The sequence below is a fragment of the Hydractinia symbiolongicarpus genome, chromosome 4 (assembly GCF_029227915.1).
Source record: "Hydractinia symbiolongicarpus strain clone_291-10 chromosome 4, HSymV2.1, whole genome shotgun sequence".
Classification (NCBI taxonomy): domain Eukaryota; kingdom Metazoa; phylum Cnidaria; class Hydrozoa; order Anthoathecata; family Hydractiniidae; genus Hydractinia; species Hydractinia symbiolongicarpus.
Genome location: NC_079878.1, coordinates 19183358 through 19202399, shown reverse-complemented (window position 1 = coordinate 19202399; position 19042 = coordinate 19183358). Strand labels below are relative to the sequence as shown.

The window sequence follows — 19042 nt, the reverse complement described above, 5'->3', positions numbered from 1 at the left end:
TTTGATTGTAGCGTTGTTGCACGTGAAGTAACCACGACTTCGTATGAATTTCTAGCCCTCCTTGCACTATCGGTAAGATAATTTACAAAATAGTGAAATCACGATTCAAAAGGTATTTGGTTACCCTTGAAATCTCCTTAGGTGAATGTCCTACAATTTTTTCCTTTTTCGTGTACTGTTTTGACGGCAAAACAGTCAAACGCATTCCCGGGTTCGTGAAGGGAAAGGAAAAGACATTATCGATGGTTGGAAAGGTTTTGCTATGTTTGAGATCCTATTAAGCTCGGCTGACTGAAGATGACATGCATAAATCCTTGCCGTGACATCGACCCAATGTTGGGTGATGATGACAGCAAGGAGGTATGACAGGCAAATGAATAGTCATCTACTAGCCGTTTCTGATGTTACGGTAGAAGAATTTGAATTATTATGTGGTAGCAAAGTGCAACGGTACATTGGGTGAAGATAGAAAAACCTTTGACGAAACTGATTCTGAGTGGGAAGTTAAAGGAAAAACAATCAGTTCTATTTTTTTACTTTAAACAGAGCAAAAAAATATATAAAAATCTTATTTTTTGCTCATTCGCGAACGTTTTTCAAAATTTTGTTTTTTTTGATACACGAATGTTTCTGCCCGCGAAAGTGATAAAATTTTGTACAGAAATAACGTACATGCGAAATAAAACTTTTTTGTAATGATTATAAATATATAGGATATGATTATCCTTTATCATAAATAGTTATTTTATATAGCTACAATGTTTCTATTCTCAACTATGTACAAGCATCCTGGTGCGCCAAAAAGCCTCCTGCGGAGATTCAGGTGAGGTAAAAGTTGACACAAAGAGATTTTATTTAAAAAGAACATCGTAAAATAATCGTCGTGTGCGATCGCCATCCAAAAATGCTCAAATAACAGTGTATTTTAAAGCAATACGAGGCTCACATCCTTCAATACGAGGCTCACATCCTTCAAAAACGAAGCAACTTGTAAGCATAAAACTGATCAGGCTGAAATAAGTAAATAAATGAATAATCAAACAATCGTTTTGAGTTTCATTCTCATTGCTGAAGGATTTTCTTAAAATTAAAAAGAGCATGCAAAGCCATAGCTGACTAATATCTTAAAGATGGGAGGGAGCATGCAAATCTCTTAGACTGAATCTCTCACGGATGGAGAGAGGGCGTGTCAACCCCTTACTGACTAAATTGCTCAAAGATGGAAGAGAGCATACATGTCAACTAAACTCTCACAGATAAAGAAAGAGCATGCAAATCTATTGCAGACTGAACAAAGGGAGAGAGAGCAGGCAAATCCCTTGCTGACAGTTTGCATTTTTTGATTTTTAGTTTCAAGGAGATTGCTAATAATATTGTTTCGGCTTTTCAGGATTTGATAAGAAGAATGACGTCATGTTTTTGTTCTTTATTTCATCTTTTAGATGAGGAAAAACTCAATATTTAAATAGACATGTTTATGTATATCTAACTCCCGTCTACGAGAGATATTATTAAAAATAGTAACACTCCACTATATATGCATTTAAGTAAAAAAAATCTTGACGTGCATATAGTTGTGTTTATTCAGCTAGCAAAAGAGAAACACAAAAAATCAAATAGTCAATACATTTTTTTAAAGTCTGGAAACCCAAAGATTTTCATAGAATTATCTGATTGGTTCACGTATTGAAAAAGGAATAAGAAAAGGACACAAAGTTCTCTCATGACAGAGCGTATAAACACAACAATTGCAAATTTAACGTTGCTAAGTAACAAAACAAAAGTATACAATAATTTAAAAATAATTATTATAACAAAATATTAAAGCTATGTTTACATCACAAACAAATAGTTTATTTCATTATTTTAAATTATTACATCAAATTATTTACTGGTAGAAATGAAATTATGAACAATGTGTACAAGGTGTCAGGGGTGTACTAAAAATATAAAAATATATAAAATATGTTTTCATAGTATGTGTTAACGAGTTTTGCCAACCACCACTCCATCATGGGTGTACTGTTTCGAACTGACGGAAGACGAACCTGAAGAAGATATCGACGAACTCCTTCTTTTCGATTGCTTCTCTTTCTTTTTTTCTTCCTTTTCTCGCTGTCGTTGTTCCTTCTACAAAAAATAGCAAAGAAATTTTAAAATAGCAAACAAATCAGCCGTCAGTGGGGAGGGTGAGAAAGGGTGTAGTGGGTACAATAGATTCTAACTGATGGGAACAATAATCCTTGTTATACGAAAATGATGAAGAAAACATGGCGTGTTTTCAATCACATGTTTTTAACCTTCATCTTCTAGTCTTACGAAATTGTAAGAGATCACACATGTTTACATTTCAAAGATATCGCTGGTAACACAAACAATTTCCTCTCAACTATGGTTTGTTTGTTTTTTCTTTAATTATTTTGTTAATTATTTTTAACTTTTTTTAAAATTTATTTCATTAAAACCTTTAAGAGATTTTTTTTTAACACTTGATCCTGAAAATCTTGGTTTTCTCTTTTGTAAAATGTTGCTTCATTTTCTCAAAGTGATCGTGCGACAGTTTTAAAATTGTGAACAGGTAATAGCAGAGAAGATATTTAACTTAAGTATATTCGTAACGATGAAGACATTTTAGATTGATTAAACTACCTTCATTCTTTTTCTCTCTTTTTCAAGTTGTTTTTTCGTCATTTTCTCCTCCACAGAATCATCATGAGACGACGACGAACCACCATCCTGACGCTCAAAAACATTAGCCGTAGAAAACTTTTTAAGCAACGTTTTCTTAAAACTCATTTGCTTCTTTGGAGCATTTAAACACTCCGTAGATTTGGACATTGACTTCTTCACTGTAGAGTTACTCATCGGCGAATTTGCCTCGTGGCCAGTTCTACCTTCTGGTCCATATTTTGTTTGCTCAATTCGTTCTAATAAAGCTACGGAATCAAAGTCATGCCATGTGTTTCGTTTGTTTTCAGACTTCTTTTTCGTGGAATGATCTCGCAACGGTACAAGTGTATGACTCACATCACTGTTCGTACGTGCCATTGAAGCCTGGTCAAACCTACTAGCATTAGTAGTCCTTAATTGTACTGGAGAGCTACTGTTTATAAGAGCTACTTTACGTAGCGACGGAGGGGTACTTTTCTGACTTATACAGCTGGTATTACTTGCGTTCTGTAAATTACTACTTTCGTCATAACTTTTGACAGTAGTAGACTTTTCACCAGTTGTTTGTCTACGTAAAGACGATTCTAAGGATTCGGATAGTGTTTGTAATGCTTTCATTCCCGGAAATTCATACGCAGGCGTAGAATTGCGATGACGTTTCGTCGTTTGTGGTTCATCACTGCGCGATCTGCTATGAATAACATTTATATCATCATTTGGGTAATCATGAACTGTTGTCAAATTTAAATCTGAGAACGAATGTTTTAAAATACTGCGTGGCTGTTTTTTTCCAGTTAACATATCTAACATAGGAGTGTGAATATACGTCGGAGGTGCAGATGAGGGTCGAATGGCCGTTTCTGACATAAAAGGCACCTTTACTGGATGAATTTCACCATCCTCAGTGTCACTATCACAGGTACCCGACAAATGTATAAAATCTCCGCATTGCGTACTAACGTCACATAATAAGCAACTATCACATTGAATTGCAGTGTGAATAACGTCACGCTCGTGTATACTGTCCTCACTTTGTGTAGAGGCGTTTACTTTTATCTCTTCAACTACTTCTTCAATTTTGTCGTGGGAAAGATCGCATTGAACACAGAAATCTTCAAAATATTTTATTTTACTATTAGATAATTTATCTGTCATTGACACGTTTATGATTGACTGCTTTATATGGTCGATATTTTCGTACGGTGAATCCTGACTCGAAGGTTGTATAGTACTACTTCCGTCATTCGATGTCATCAATGATTCACAACTATCATCTTCTATATCGAATGTAAACGGAACCGGTTCTGTAATTTTATCACAACTATTGTTTGATGACTGTTCTTCTTCCTCCTGTATAGTACTATGATGCTCCATAAAATCAGGTGGAGTGGTCCGCCTCGCCACAGGCGTGGTTGTCGTGGTGGTGCTGCACTGAGATGTTGATATAGCTTCCGAACCGACAGCTAGGGGAGAGGTTGTTGATATTGAACTGTTGCTACTCTCTTCTGTCGGACTGTGACAATCCGACTCAAATCGCGCTTTTAGTTTTGCTACAGATGAAACTTCTGTGTAGCTGTTAAAAGCTTTCATACTCAAACCACTGTCCCTGCTCAACTGAACTGCGCCGTCAGAATTAATGCTACGAAAACTGTCGCCGATTCCGGAGGAGCGGCCCTCCGAAATATCACTAGGAATAGATCCTGACCGGTTCCGCTCTTCGTTATTTAATACCCAAGACGCTGTGTCGCGATCTGAAACAAGCGATATAGGGCGTGAACGATTTTTTTTATCGCGATTCCATGGTCCAGACTTCGGATCAGATAGAGACCGTTTTACCGCAACTTCATTTGTTGCAGGAATAGACTGATGACGAGAATGGTCCGTTATTGCAACTGATGAACGACTGCGCAAATCGTCGGTGACAACAATCGCTGGCTGTCCTTCTTGTGTGGAAAAGGTACGAGGATCTTCACCAACTACCGTCATCGATCGACGATCGGGTGACGGAGAAATATCTTGCACATACTGAACGGACGTTGAAGGAGACAACAAGCTTGACGCTTCATCGTCAAAAAAGTCCAACGTAGAACCATTTCCCACTCGTGCTTTTAAATAGCGATTCTAAAAACACGAATTAAAATTTTGTCCTTTTAAACTTAATATACAACAAGCACTTTTGAAATTATACAATGGAAGACATGCCTGTATTCAAATAAGTAAAATAGACATTTATCACGACAGATAGTAAAGCTGTCGCAAATATCGGCGTGTTTTATCGGTTCTTACGCGTGTTTTATCGGTTCTCACGTAGTGACTTTACAAAAAATACCTTAACCCTATTCGGTCCGGGGGGGGCGGATTCCGCCCCCCCTGACGGTTTTTTTTTAATAACTCCTGATTGCTTTGTTATATGGCTATGATACTTACTGAGTTTCAACATTTATCTATTAGACACCTGCATGCTAATTTTTTAGGTCCCATACCTTTCAGAGGCTTTGATATTGGCCATTACTCGAAACTACCCCTAAAAATCTCTATGAAATCCTTATAATGGGGAAAATATAATAACTCCTGTTAGGATTATCCTTAGAACTTGAAACCTGCAACACAACTTTGTTTCATCAAGAAGAATCATTTGGAATAATTTGAACACGTGACTAATCCGATTTCCCGATTTTGTCGGATTTTACCCGAAAATCGGAAAAAAACGGATTTTCGGGCAATTTTTGGCAATTTTTTATCCGATCCATGTAAAAACCGGAAGATATGTTAAATAACTTTTATTTAGCTTTCAGAAACTTCAAACTGAATTTAAAAATACGCTCTAGAACAAAAGTAATTATATTTCAAGCAGATAGTGGCATTTTTAACAATTTTCAAGCTTCTGATGACGTCACAGAAAATGTGCTGACGCAAGCAAAAGTTTATTGGCGCCATTTTGTTCCTTTTATGACGTAATATAAGTGTGCCATGTTTGATTCAATTTGAACAACCCTATGAAAAGTTATTGAGGGGGGGGGGCGGACGGTCATAGTATGTTCGAAAAACCCCGGACCGAATAGGGTTAAAACGACAGATTGTACAAAAAACCTACTTTAGCTTTTTCGATGGTTTGTATCCAATTTAGATGTTCGTTCACTTTTACTTCTAACGTAAAAGCAGTTACTAGCACATCGTACTCATTTAAGTAGATCAGAACAAATGATCCAACATCTCGCAGAGGATGAATAAGGATTTTACTTAATCGGTACGGCTGACGAATTATACGCAGCTTGTCGCTACCTTTCTTCATCTTAGCCAACACTAACACATCGGTGAACAGAAATACGTGAACCTCACTCTGTAAAATAAATACATACTAAAATTACACATCAACAGAAATTAAATCACCAAGTTACATCCCCTCCATGGTTGAGATTTATACAAGAGAAAACACAAACCCACAAAAGCGATGACAAAACTTACTCTGCCATGTTTTTCAATCATTTTCATGGGTCCCTCCAGTAAAATACATCTCTGCTCTTTTTCCGGCAAACCCGGGATTTTCCCACGAAGATTAAAGTTACAGTAATCAGATATAACCTAAACGAGAAAGCGATTGATGTTGACACACTTAATTATCAGCGCGAAAATCATCAGAATGACAAAAAAACTAATTAAAAGTAGACTTTACAATCAAGCACAGAAATATTTTTAGTTTCGCGTGTTTTTAATTTAGTGGATCAAAGTCAAAAAAACATTTTGGACAAACAAAAAACAAAACTTATTTTAAAACGAGATTTTTGTAAAAATTTGTGAAATTTGAGACAAACCAAAACCTCAATGTTTAAGCTTTTGTCATTTCTTAAATTACAAAATAAATCCCGAACTATGATAAAATTAGGTCGTTGTACGACGAATAAGTATGGAACATTTGACGTACTCGTTCGACCTCTTCATTTGCTACTTCAACTGGATTATACGATTCGATTCTTCTCAACACGCCTTCTAATTTTTGTTGCTCGTGTCTTAAACGCAACGTTGTATTGATCTTTGTAACGAACTGTTCAACTTGGTTAATCTAGAAAATAGTTAAAATCGAAATACTTGCTTTGAAAGATTCAGTATTGTTTAATTCGTCTAAAAAAATATTAATAGAAAAAAAATAATTAAATAATAAATAAAATTCTCGGTTTAAACTTACCATATTAAGCAATGATAGACGTTCTTCTTCGTCGGTAGTTTTTCCAAGTACAGTTTTTAACAACAGTCCATACTTGGTCACACGCTGCATAGGCTTTACTAATAAATCTGCTAGTTTCAAACGATTACACTGCTGATGGTTTTCACACCACTATAAGAGAGTATTAACGAAAATTTTTTGAGAAATTAGTAATGACTATAATGTAAGTAGTTCCTGCATCACTCTTCCCCGTTTATTAACAAATTTGCTTCCTATGACATAGTATTAGGGGGGGGGGGGGGAGAGGAGGGGAAAATAAGCCAAAAATCTTTACCGTCAAGTATTCCTCAAAGTGATCATGAGTGTTTTTGACATATTTGAGGTATTTTACACACGATGATTCCTCCAAACAATATTTGATGTAGGGTTCGAACAAATCTTCGAACTAAAACAAATTAAAAACAAATACAATTTTTAGTGTTGTGATGGACACATCACTACTGACAAAAAAATACTCTCAACTGCCTTAAAAAAGATGTGTATAAAATTCTTACCTTGGCAAACGAATCTAACAACTGGCTCGGTTTAATTGGTTTTTTGGTGCTGCGCGCCTCTTCCACAACTTGTTTTAAATATTCCTGCCAGAATGTCAAATTAGCTTCAAACACGTCATTGATGTTCGAAAATAAACGTTGATTTTCGACTTCTGTTAAGAAGTTTTCTCTCTGCAAGTTGACCAAACATTTTTCAAACACCTGAAGTAAAACAGCATGGTCACATTTTCCACACGTAAAATAAAGCCACCTTAAATTTGTTATAAACAACTTCCCAGGAAAAATTTTAACGAGGCAATTTATACCTGAATAATTACTCGGACTTTTCGTAAATAATTGCGTTCTGTAATCAATAATTCCCAAATCGCTTCCTGCTGAATCTTCTGCTGTCTCGACATTGTCTCGGTCTCCGTGATGACGTCGGTCCATGAGTCTTCCAGGATAATGTCGGCGGTAGTCTCAGCAGGTACATTTTCACCAATATCAATGTCGAGATCGAAACCATTCAATCCATAATGAGTGAGGACATCTGTGAGACTTTTTATGCTGACGTCCTAGTAAAACAAGCACAACATTATTAAGGATAGCAAGAAAATACTCTTGTCATTACCAGTGTTATTAAATGCGTTTGTAAAAGAGTTGCAATGAAGTGTCATTTTTACATACCTTCGCACTACTGAATATTCCACTTTTACGGAGTTTATTTGTAGCGTTGGGTAAAACTTTCCCGCCCACTGTTGCGTCATCATCTTTATATAATGAAATCAGGTTTTTCTTTTGTCGTTGCCCCTAAAAAAGTAACGGAGTTGACTACACCCCGCATCATAAAACCAAAGAATAAAAAATCGGCTGCACTGTTGAATTACCTGTATATTATTCGCACTTATAGAGCGGACCATTTCCGCCACTCTAACTCCAGCCCTACTAATTTTACGCCTCCGACTGCTAGGAGAAGATACAGATGTTGTTGCAGATATATGCGCTGCAACTACCTGATCTTTTAAACCAACCCAACTTAATTTACGGCGCCGAGCAGGAGATGCAATAGGAGATTTCTTAAAATTTTCTTTCTCCGGCAACCGCATAAGCTGGTCATTATTATTATTGTTATTCGTTTGTAATTCTGTCATAGCTAGGGTACCATTTTGATCCAGGAATACTTCTCCTGCAAAAGCATTTCTATTAATCTTCATCTCCATTGTTGTGATTATTACGTCATAAGTTATAAATAACATTCACTTCTATGGAACAGATAAACGCTGTATACATCGAGAACTAGGCATAGACCACGTTAAATGACGATTATTAGACACAAGAAGATAATGAATTTCGTTTCTTAGACCCCCCCTCCCCCCCGTTTACATGAAAATAATATATTCTTTTTCAACCAGTAAAAAAAGATAAAGTAAACACATGTTTTCAAATATTTTGAAACACTCGATACAGCTGACGACATAAAACCAAGCACGACTACTGATGTAAGAAAAGAAGATGATCATATTGACACTTCGAAAAACTTTTCTACAGTACCACACCAGTACCACAACGTACAAGAAAAGACAGATGACTTAAAAACTGTCGTCAACTACTTCAACGTGATTTCAACATATCATTCACAATACAGTGGACAAACAAACATTCTTCGCGCAATAAAAAAACTCATTAAAAATAACAAATCCATTTAAGGAATTATCATCGCCTTAGTTCACCTTACTGATCTTTATAATTATAAAGTAAGAAAGAAAGAAAGGTCGATTGAAAAACCTGATAAAGAAACCCCTCGATCGACTAATTAAATAATTACGCGGATTACATCAATACAAGCTTCACTTCATGTCAGATACAACCGGTATGCTATACTGGTAAAGATTTCTCAAAATTTAACATTCGACTTAAAACTATCTTAACAAAACATCAACAACAGTGAAGTAAGTAGAAATAACGAAGTTAATACAAACACTTGTATTCATGAAAAGCAAATTTAACTATGTACACGCAAAGTTAGGTGAGCAGAAATCAAACTTCAAATGAAGTAAGCACTTCTCAATGTAGCGTTATGATCTACCACACAATTACAGTTAATTGTTGATGAGTAAAGAAGCAATTAGAAAAGTTCACAACTTCTGCACATTTAGAATAATCCTACGACAAAAAAAGAATCATTTCGTTATAACAACTGAAACATGTTGAAATGACGAACGTTCGTGAAGTAGCCACGTTACGTGTGTAATAAACATGAGCACTTCACTCCACACAACTTCAAATGCGAAATTCGTAATGAAGAATTTGAATGAGCCAAAGAAAATACATTCTCGTATTCTCACAGTCGCGTGTTGCTATGTAGACAAGAAATTGTTCAAGGGAAAGTTTTCACAAGATGGTAAATGCTTTATAATACATTTGATGCCGTAGCTAACAAAAATTTAATCTTACATGTGTCGAATAGAAACCAAAGCTTTTCTGAACTAATTAATTTATAACGGTAATGAACTATGTCAAACTTAGTTAAAAGCCATACATAGAAACATTATAAAGATCACTTTCATCAAAACCACGGAAGCCGACAGGATACGTTACTGCACTTAATAAAATTAAAAAGCTATTTATTGACCACATAAGTCATAGCAAAACTTTGATCATCTGAAATAACACGTATACGAAGTAACCTAAAATGATGATGCAGCGAGTACGAATTAACCGAGAAATACACAAACCAACATTTGAATAATCATACACAACATTTTGCGGTAGATTTTAAAGTAGAATGGCTGATGTAGATAGTCGAATCTTAATAAAGAACGAGGGAGAGTTTTACACATGCCGGGTTATTTGTACGTATACATGCAATATGCTAGAATTACGCAATAGTGTGAATACACCCTTAATCCTTCGCAACGCACAAGATAAGCGCACGTTTACACTAGGCGCAGGTGAGGGCATTTAATTATTGCGTAACTCAGTAATGTCTCCGATCTGGAAGTTGTTATGCGTTGAGTGGTTATAATAAAAATATTACGAGAAACCGCAATCGCCGGTTTGTTTCAGACCACAAAACCTTCAATGAAATAAAAACAAAACAAGATAAACTATCACTACACTCTTAAACATATTTATTACAAAATCAACAAGTTAAGAATAAACCACGTTTCATGTTTCGCCGTCTTGTTTGTCAACATTCATTCATTGATCTCATGTAAACAAATCATCAACGCAAGTCAACAGAAACATAACACAGAAAAAAGACATATACATAGAAAGATAAAAAATAAACATACAAGATAATTTTTGAGCAGGTGCAGAGAGAGCAAAGATGGTAAAAGAAGACAAACTTGAAGCAGTTCACACATATGCATTCAGAAGGCCAACATCGAATAGCTGGTATTTTGAAAGTTTAAATACAACGACAAAAATTTAAAACATAAACTTATCTGGCGAAGGGTTAAGAATACGAAAAACATACGGAAACCGAGAGTGCTTTTTAGATGGGAGAGGTCAGTGAGACGTAAAAACAATTTGAACATACCGTAGCACTAATCTTTCGTCTAATACCGCTCCATTTACTCTCCGGCGTTTTCTTGTCTGTCGGTGATGAAAAGGCTAGATTGGTTATGCTAAAAGCATTTCGCCTGTCGTAAAGTTTTACACTATTATTGCTGTGAGGTAGTTTAATCTCACTTCCTGTCCAAGTTCTACGCAGCATCTCATTCTGAATAAGAGAGGTCTGACGCCTCGGTGGCGTTTCAAGCTTATCGTCACCTTCTGTCCACGAATATCGATTATTGGCGTTGTTATTGACCTCGTACGGAGTAAAATCCGACCACGAGTGTCGGTTACATCTTTTCGCCGCTGAAACTTTTCGTCGACGTTTCACGACATCGTTACTGGACATAGAGAAACTTCGCTCTTGCATGTACGCTGTTTCTTTTTTATATAATCTCATTCTGTCAATTGCTCTCTACACTATGTGATACACACACGCTTTTTCACCACTTTTATATATCTTTTCTAACAAGAAGTAAAAACGTCCTTCACAACAAAGTAACAAAAACACAAAAGTTTTAAATTATCACATGACCAAGCTCTCTATGAATTAAAAAAAAAATCTTTTAAAACCGATTCTTCTGTTATTTCATTATACTGAACGTAGTGAGAAAATAACTTTTAAAGTTCGGTTCACCACGTGAAACGTTTACACGAAGCTTACTTGAAGAGTGGTTAAGAGACAAGAGAACAGTCTCACTCACTTCCGAACTTTAAGCGAAAATCTAACAAAAAAACAGCATTAAGAAAAAAACAAATGTTAAATATTCCGATGAAACGATCGACTCATACAGCAAGCAATCCAATGTTAATATTTCTTCAGTACCTGATAAACATCATACTGTAAGACTTCTCTCAAATGAAAAAAAATAATTAAAAATATGTCTGAAGTTCTTCTCTTGTTGATCAAGTTAACAATACCACATAAACGGGGGTTGTCGAAGTCACATTAATCAAAAAAACAAGTTAGATGTTAAAAATACACTGTTCTGGCTTCCTGAATACAAAAACAACAAGCGTTGATCACTTCCAACAACTAACACGAAATTATACTAATAAAATCGACGTAGCGTTTTTTTTCTTCTTTTCGTTGAAACACACACAAAGAGTTTCGACGTCTGAATTTTAACAACTCTGCTCTCTCCAGAGAGTTCGCACTAATTGAACAATTTAGATAGAAAACAAAAGCGAGTATTGTATTTACACTGCTTTCTTCAACAAATTTTGACCATGTTTAAATCGCCATTTGATTGACTTGTGTAAAAAGTGATTAAGTTTTAAAAACACATGTCACATATGGTGGTGTGGTGAGTAAGTAATCTTAATTAAAATGTGTCTACAACTTTGCGAAAAACTGTCGTGGTAACACAAATTAAAGAGACGCACACGAAAAAAATTTTCTTGATAAAAATTAAAAGGCATTGTCTGAGCAACTGCATTTTTTCGTCCAACGAAGATAAATTTTTCGCAAAGGATGATGGTTTAATGATATGCACATGTGTAAAACGTAATAAAAGTGATTTAGTTGAATTTGTTACAAAATAAAGCACTTTAGATCTCCATTAAAGCTGACAGGGACGTGACCTCTATACAGTCTTCATATGTAAGAAGCGCAACATTTTTATTATGATAACCAGCTATTTTTTCCAAAAACGTTTAATAAATGAAAAACAGTTCTCAATTTTATTTTAAATCGTCCCACTATTCTTTCAAAAATTGACTAGACTGGTTCCTGTCCCAAGCAATTAGTCTGACGCCCGTTAAATAAAACTTTGTTCCAATTATCTTGTTTTTTATCTGTTTTAATCAACAAGTGTTGTGTTTTTGAATGGCTGTCTTTGGTCCAATTAACTAGCTTTATTCCCGCTTGAAACCAACTACGTTCCAATTAACCAGACTGGTGCCTGATAAAGACCAGCTCTGGTCCACTCAACTATGCCTGTTCTCGTTTAAAACTAGCCCGTAGTAAAACTAAATTAGTACAGCCTCGTGTGTAAACCACTATCATTACGATATCCGGTTACAGTTACATATGCAAGCAAGAAATGAAGTACAAACCATGAAACATTAACATTAGAACTAATTAATCAGCACTAAAAGGAAAATGACTGGGTAATCGAGAAAAAAAGTTAGGTAACGAAAAGGATAACAACTTCATATTACGAAATAACAACAACGACAACAACAACATTTTCAACCAATAAATAAGTTACGCCTCGTGAACACAAAACGATCATTGGTGAGATAATAAACAGAACAACAAAACGACTGTCAACAACTTGCGCGTAAGTCGACTTATTATATTAAGCAAAATAATAATGTTGGATTAAATTTGAAATGTATAGTGCACACAAGGTAACACAATTAGAGGAGCAAGAAGCATAAATATAACGAAACTGATTACGCAGTGAAAAAGGTAGATATGAAAACGAGGCTGTTAACAGAAGAAGGAGAGCGAAGCGAGATTATTAATAGTATGAGAGATTTTCATTTAACCCTATTCGGTCCAGGGGCCCCCCCCGGTTGACGACGGTTTTTTTTAATAACTCTTTAATGCTATGTTGTATAGCTACAATACTTACTGAGTTCTATTAGACACCTGCATGCAAAATTTTTAGGTACCATACCTTTTAGAGGCTTTGATATTGGCTATTACTCAAAACTACCCCTAAAAATCTCTATGAAACCCTTATATTGGGGAAAATATAATAACTCTTGTTAGGATGTTTAGAACTTGAAACTTACAACACAACTTTGTTTCACCAAGAAGAATCATTTGCCATGTTTTGGACACGTGATTAATCCGATTTCCCGTTTTTTTCGGATTTACCCGAAAATCGGGGAAAAACGGATTTTCGGGCAATATTTTTACAATTTTTCATGCGATCCATGTAAAAACCGGAAAATATGTTAAATAACTTTTATTTAGCTTTCCGAAACTTCAAACAGAATGTAAAAATTCGCTCTAGAACTAAAGTAATTGTATTTTAAGCAGATAGTGGCATTTTGATGACGTCATAGAAAATGTGCTGACGCAAGCAAAAATTTATTAACGCTATTTTGTTCCTTTTGTGATGTACTATAAGTGTGCTTTCATTCAATTTAGACAAGCCTATAAAAAGTTATAATCCGCCCCCTGGTCATAATATGTTCGAAAAAACCCAACCCGAATAGGGTTAAAGGTGTTTGACAACGAAGACGTAGCCAACAGGAGCCGCGAGACAAAGTTTTCTAAAATTGATTGGTAATGAAAGCTAACCTGCTGCCTCTTATCTTCTTCTGCATTCTTCATCAGTATCATAATCCGCTCATCCACTTTCATGGCCTGGTTCGCTAAAAATAAAAAAAATAAAAAATGAACTACAATGGAGTCGTACCTGATATTCAAAACAAATTTCTGATTCATCTTTTAAAACCAATAAAAGGAAGAAATATCTGCTGGGCTAAGCGTTACTTACCTTTAACGTGGAGCGTGTTACCACCGAGAGGAAAGGTGTCGAAGGCCAATGGTAGGGGCGTCTTCGATGAATCAAGAAAGACTGAGTGGGTGTTAAAATCCAAGCCACGGTTGGTGAGAAGTGTTTCAATCGAGTCCCTAATATATATATGACAATAGATAAACTACCCCGCTACCAAAACTTTCTTTTTCGTTGTGTGATGAAGAATATCAAGATTGACGGGAAAGTACCCAAAACAAAAGATTTCAAAAAAACTAAATGATTGGTTTGACGTTGCAGTGCAAATTATAACAAAACTGTTTGGGCGGTTCGAACAAAAAACTCACTTGAGAGACTTCCCCTTACGCACAGGGACTTTTTCCACGTCCAATACATTCTCTTCGTTGTCGTAAAATTGTAGTGTAAATAATTCTTTCGATGAATCCTAAAATTAAACCAGCCAGTTAAATTTTCTCAACGCATACAGCAAACGCTGAAGTCAATCAAAACCAGATGGCAATAAAGTTTTGATACTTAATTATTGAGAAGAACGTAAAAGCAAACTGAACTGAAACTGATTTTTGCATCGCAGTACTATTGAATTTTTTGTAGACTTTTAAAAAGACGTGTTACAGTATCCCAACTTCTTGTTGCTGGGTTTCTATAAAATAATGTTTCTAACAAAAGGTTGTGTTGATAATAGCAACGTTTAGTTGTATCATAACGCAGGCTCATAAAAAATTATAACAATTTCGTTTTTACTTTCGATTCCATATTCAGAACCAACATTTAATGGCCAAAAAAATGTTTTTACCAATGTTTAAATAAAATTATAATCTGCCACATTAACATCAGAATTAAGCTACAACTAGCACCGTAGTATTGGTTATTGTATTAAATTGTAGGTTAACAGCGTTGTTTACGAAATTCAGAAGTTTATATATATAAGCAACAACAACAACACCAACACCACCACCAACAACAACAATAACAACAACAATCTTTTACATCACAAAATTTACGCAATGTGTAAAAAAAATCATAGAAATAGGGGAAATTAAAGGGACGTTAGAAATACGCATTTAATTTACTTCAATATGCATACATTTATCTTCTTTATATGGTAATAGATTGCAAGAATGCAGTTTGACCAAAACAATGTCTACCTTGATCAAACGTTAATCCGCCATTATGGATTTGATGAGTATCATTTTACAAGGCCACAAGCGAGTAGCAGCATGGCGTTGTTTTTATCATCAACTTTTTTAGGTTTGGATTTATGAAGTTTTTTTGATTACACTTGCATTTGAATTTTATTTCATAGTCAAGCTTAAATACTTTTACTTCGTTCTTAGCTAATTCTTTGGATCACATAAAAGTGTATAGTCCATTTCGTTAGAAAAAGTTGTTTTAATAAAAAAGAGCGTATCCAAAAAGCTAATGAAAGAAAAAATTTGTTTTGATCTAAATATTTAGCTTATATATACAACCATCACTAGAAGAAAGAGAAACACTCGTTATTTTTTATGACTTATAAAGAAACCAGTTTATTTATGCAGTGCGCATATTGTAGGGAGTCATGACTTTTAGTTTTGATATAATGCTAACATTGTATTGCACAGTAAGTCATCCAGTTGACAACGCGGCTTAAATAGGCTTTATAATCCTATCAATTCATACGTAGCGTCGAAGGTAATGACAGGAATAAGATGGCATTGTTTTCGTTAAAATCTTGTTTAATACAACTAATTAAGTCTCTATCCACACTTTCAAATACAACATTGATACTACACAAGGAATGCACAATACACTTTTTAAAGCGAGATAGCATGCTTTCACATAAGTTCTCTCACGCACTTTTTGCAAAACATACTATGTTTTCCCACTATGTCACAAATACACGTAAAATATGACTGAACTCACGACAAACAAAAGTACAATTTGCCGAACACAAAACACACAAAAACAAAAATCCTTAAGAAACCTAGCAACTAAATAAAAATGTGAAGTAAGTTGAGAGACTAATTCATTCGTTGTATGCTGAAGACAAATAAGACGTTGTTTCTCTTGTACGTTAGTTATAAGTAAAGAGTGAATCGTTCCTCATACCAGTGTGCACCAGTGAAATTCACTCCAACTAATCTGATGACTTTGTTACACTTCTGTCTCATTTGCTTTCATTAAAAACAACTACACTAGCCCTCAGTAAATTCATTGAACTGTGGGATTATCTTACAAAAGATCCGCCTAAAAAAATAACCTCAAATGCTCATAAAACATGCTTTTCATTTCAATATCATTTTTCACAACATTATAACAACACAAACGAAAGTTGATTTCCTGAAAATACTATGACACAAGGGAAACTTACAGCAAAATCTTGAAACGACTGTTGTCGACACAAAGAACTTAAACTTTCGCTTCTTCCAAAATTTTGACGCATCAATCGTTCATGGTGGCCGACCACAGCTCTCATAATACGCACATGAAACGATTTTAAACAACTTTCTAACGCTGATGATATTTCTTAAAGCACTAATTAAGTTGTGAAGCCAGCTAACTCCTATTCAAATAAATTATATTCGTAAGTAACAAAGACTTTTTTATTTAGTATACAACCACAAATTCTTTCTTCACATCAGTTTTCAAAAAGTTTTAGTCGTTAGTCATACTCTGATATCTTCTAGATCATGCTCAATGAGTAAAAGAGTCAAAATATATTGACAGAAAAGCTAGCCCTGTTTTATGTTTAATTAAAACAACTATGAGTCCTGGTTTCAATCTACTAAGTTTTCTATTAATTAACAATTCATATGTATTTACGATATTGAAATCTAAAGCATGTAGAAACCAGGGTACACATATATTTAATAAATGCATCAAGCCATTTTAATAATTCACTACTCCCTTGAATATCATGCTCTAATTACAGTTTAAATATATGGGAAGAAAAATCGCAATTTAAAAACTACCTACACTTCTAAACAAATTATCTACACGTTTGCTTTATTTGCTTGTGTTTGTTTGAGAAAAATACGAAATTAAGCAACTGTAGAAAGACATTTTATGTATTAAATTTTGTATATACTGCATACTTTATATGCTCGTTGCAACAGGACAGATGCAGCCAAATACACGCCAAGCAATTAATGAGAGAGAAACTAACAAATAACATCACATAATGTTTACACACACACTGCTTGAAGACAGCATGCTGTGTGTGTACAGATGTGTTAAAATATCATTAGGGTGGAATTTTTTTACATCTTCGTCAGCAACAATAATTGGGATCAAGGTATAACTAGAAATTACAGTTCTGAATACTTGCTCACTAACTTGAAATCCAAGTCACTGCAACTGATAAAAAATTGGGTGTTTTTAACGAACTAATATAGACAGACATTTTATAATACAAAAATTTAATTGTTGCTTTACAAATGGCAAAAGCTGTACACTTTATGTAACGTTTTGGAATGCAATTAACCAGTTTTAAAATATTCCACAGAGAAATAAGTATTTTGATAACTGAATACAAAATGCAATAAGCAAAAGTTTCCCCCCAAATAATACTTTGTATGAAACATTGTAGCCACTTACCTGGTGAGAAAAGGTGCGGTATTTCACTGGTGGTGTTCGTGGTCTGAGAACAGTTGGTGGCACAGACAATGTATGCCTCCGCACTTTTCCATCTGTTTTCTCAAAAACATGCGTGTTGATATCAAGTGATATGAGCTTTTTCTTTAAAAATGAAGGTGATCGTTCTGTTCCTATCATAATGGCTTTTAACCATCCACCACTTTACACACAGCGTTTTTTGTTTTTTTTTACTTATTAATCATTTTCATATAACTCACCTTAAAACAGAACGTGCTGCTCGTAATTTTGTATTCAATATGACAAGTGCACAGATAGCAATGTCATACTCTTAATCAATAAATCAATACTGTTTTATGGCTTCAATTGCTGAACCATCACTCATAGTTACCAAATTAAAAGACTGTTGACATCATAGTGAGAACGTATGCACTACAATTAGTGTTGCAACAACATCAACTCAAATGACAGAAATAATATGCACAAAAATTTCAAAACTCTACTGTGTACACTATCTCAACTCTTGTATGTCTGAAATGTTTACATCCCTTCCTCAAGTTAGCAACTATAAAACTCAACATTCAAAATATTACAACTGATTGCATAATAAAGATTCTTCGTTTAAAAACTAGCTAGACAATAATCCATGGGAATATCCCGATTGTGTCCTTACAATCAAAACTTTCTTAACATTGGGTAGTACGACATCAATGCTGGAAAAACAAACATCGTAAATATCATCAATTAAGGGGGACTTCTCTGTTTAACAACAAATTAAAACAAGCCTGATAACATTGAAAAAATGCATTGAATAAAAGAATAAAGATAGATAACAGAAGCTACAAGAAATATTCTGCTTACAAACTGACTTTTTTCCTCAAAAGGGATTAACTTGAGGCAGAAAATCAGGAAATGGGTCAGTCTTTTAAAAACACCTCTAACAAGATTTAAATGACATTTTATAATAGCTTATTTATTACTGAAATAAGCATGTCGTATTGTGCAAGGAAAGGCATTAGTGTAAACAAAATTACTGAAACCTTTTTTCACAAGACAGTTTAGTATATAAAAAAAAGTATTTTAAA

At 34.7% G+C, this 19042-nt stretch overlaps 1 protein-coding gene across 9 annotated transcripts in view; it reads right to left on the bottom strand.

Annotated features, from left to right (window-relative positions):
- Positions 1-1411: 1411 nt before the first annotated feature.
- The window catches only part of LOC130641651 (pleckstrin homology domain-containing family G member 5-like), a 38469-nt gene continuing 20838 nt past the window's right edge, over positions 1412-19042 (bottom strand). For 7 of the 9 annotated variants that reach the window (XM_057448540.1, XM_057448541.1, XM_057448538.1 and 4 more), the window contains 13 exons: positions 14711-14808; positions 14385-14521; positions 14186-14259; positions 8053-8175; positions 7692-7940; positions 7387-7587; positions 7167-7277; positions 6854-7003; positions 6593-6730; positions 6136-6252; positions 5765-6010; positions 2650-4791; positions 1412-2130 (listed from right to left, as the gene is read on the bottom strand). In XM_057448540.1, coding sequence (XP_057304523.1) covers positions 1984-2130; positions 2650-4791; positions 5765-6010; positions 6136-6252; positions 6593-6730; positions 6854-7003; positions 7167-7277; positions 7387-7587; positions 7692-7940; positions 8053-8175; positions 14186-14259; positions 14385-14521; positions 14711-14808 — 3933 coding nt within the window. In that variant the 3' untranslated portion in view covers positions 1412-1983. Of the gene's footprint in view, positions 2131-2649; positions 4792-5764; positions 6011-6135; positions 6253-6592; positions 6731-6853; positions 7004-7166; positions 7278-7386; positions 7588-7691; positions 7941-8052; positions 8176-14185; positions 14260-14384; positions 14522-14710; positions 14809-16734; positions 17935-17960; positions 19041-19042 lie in introns of those variants that run through there. The other 2 variants (XM_057448542.1, XM_057448543.1) reach the window with 2 other exon arrangements.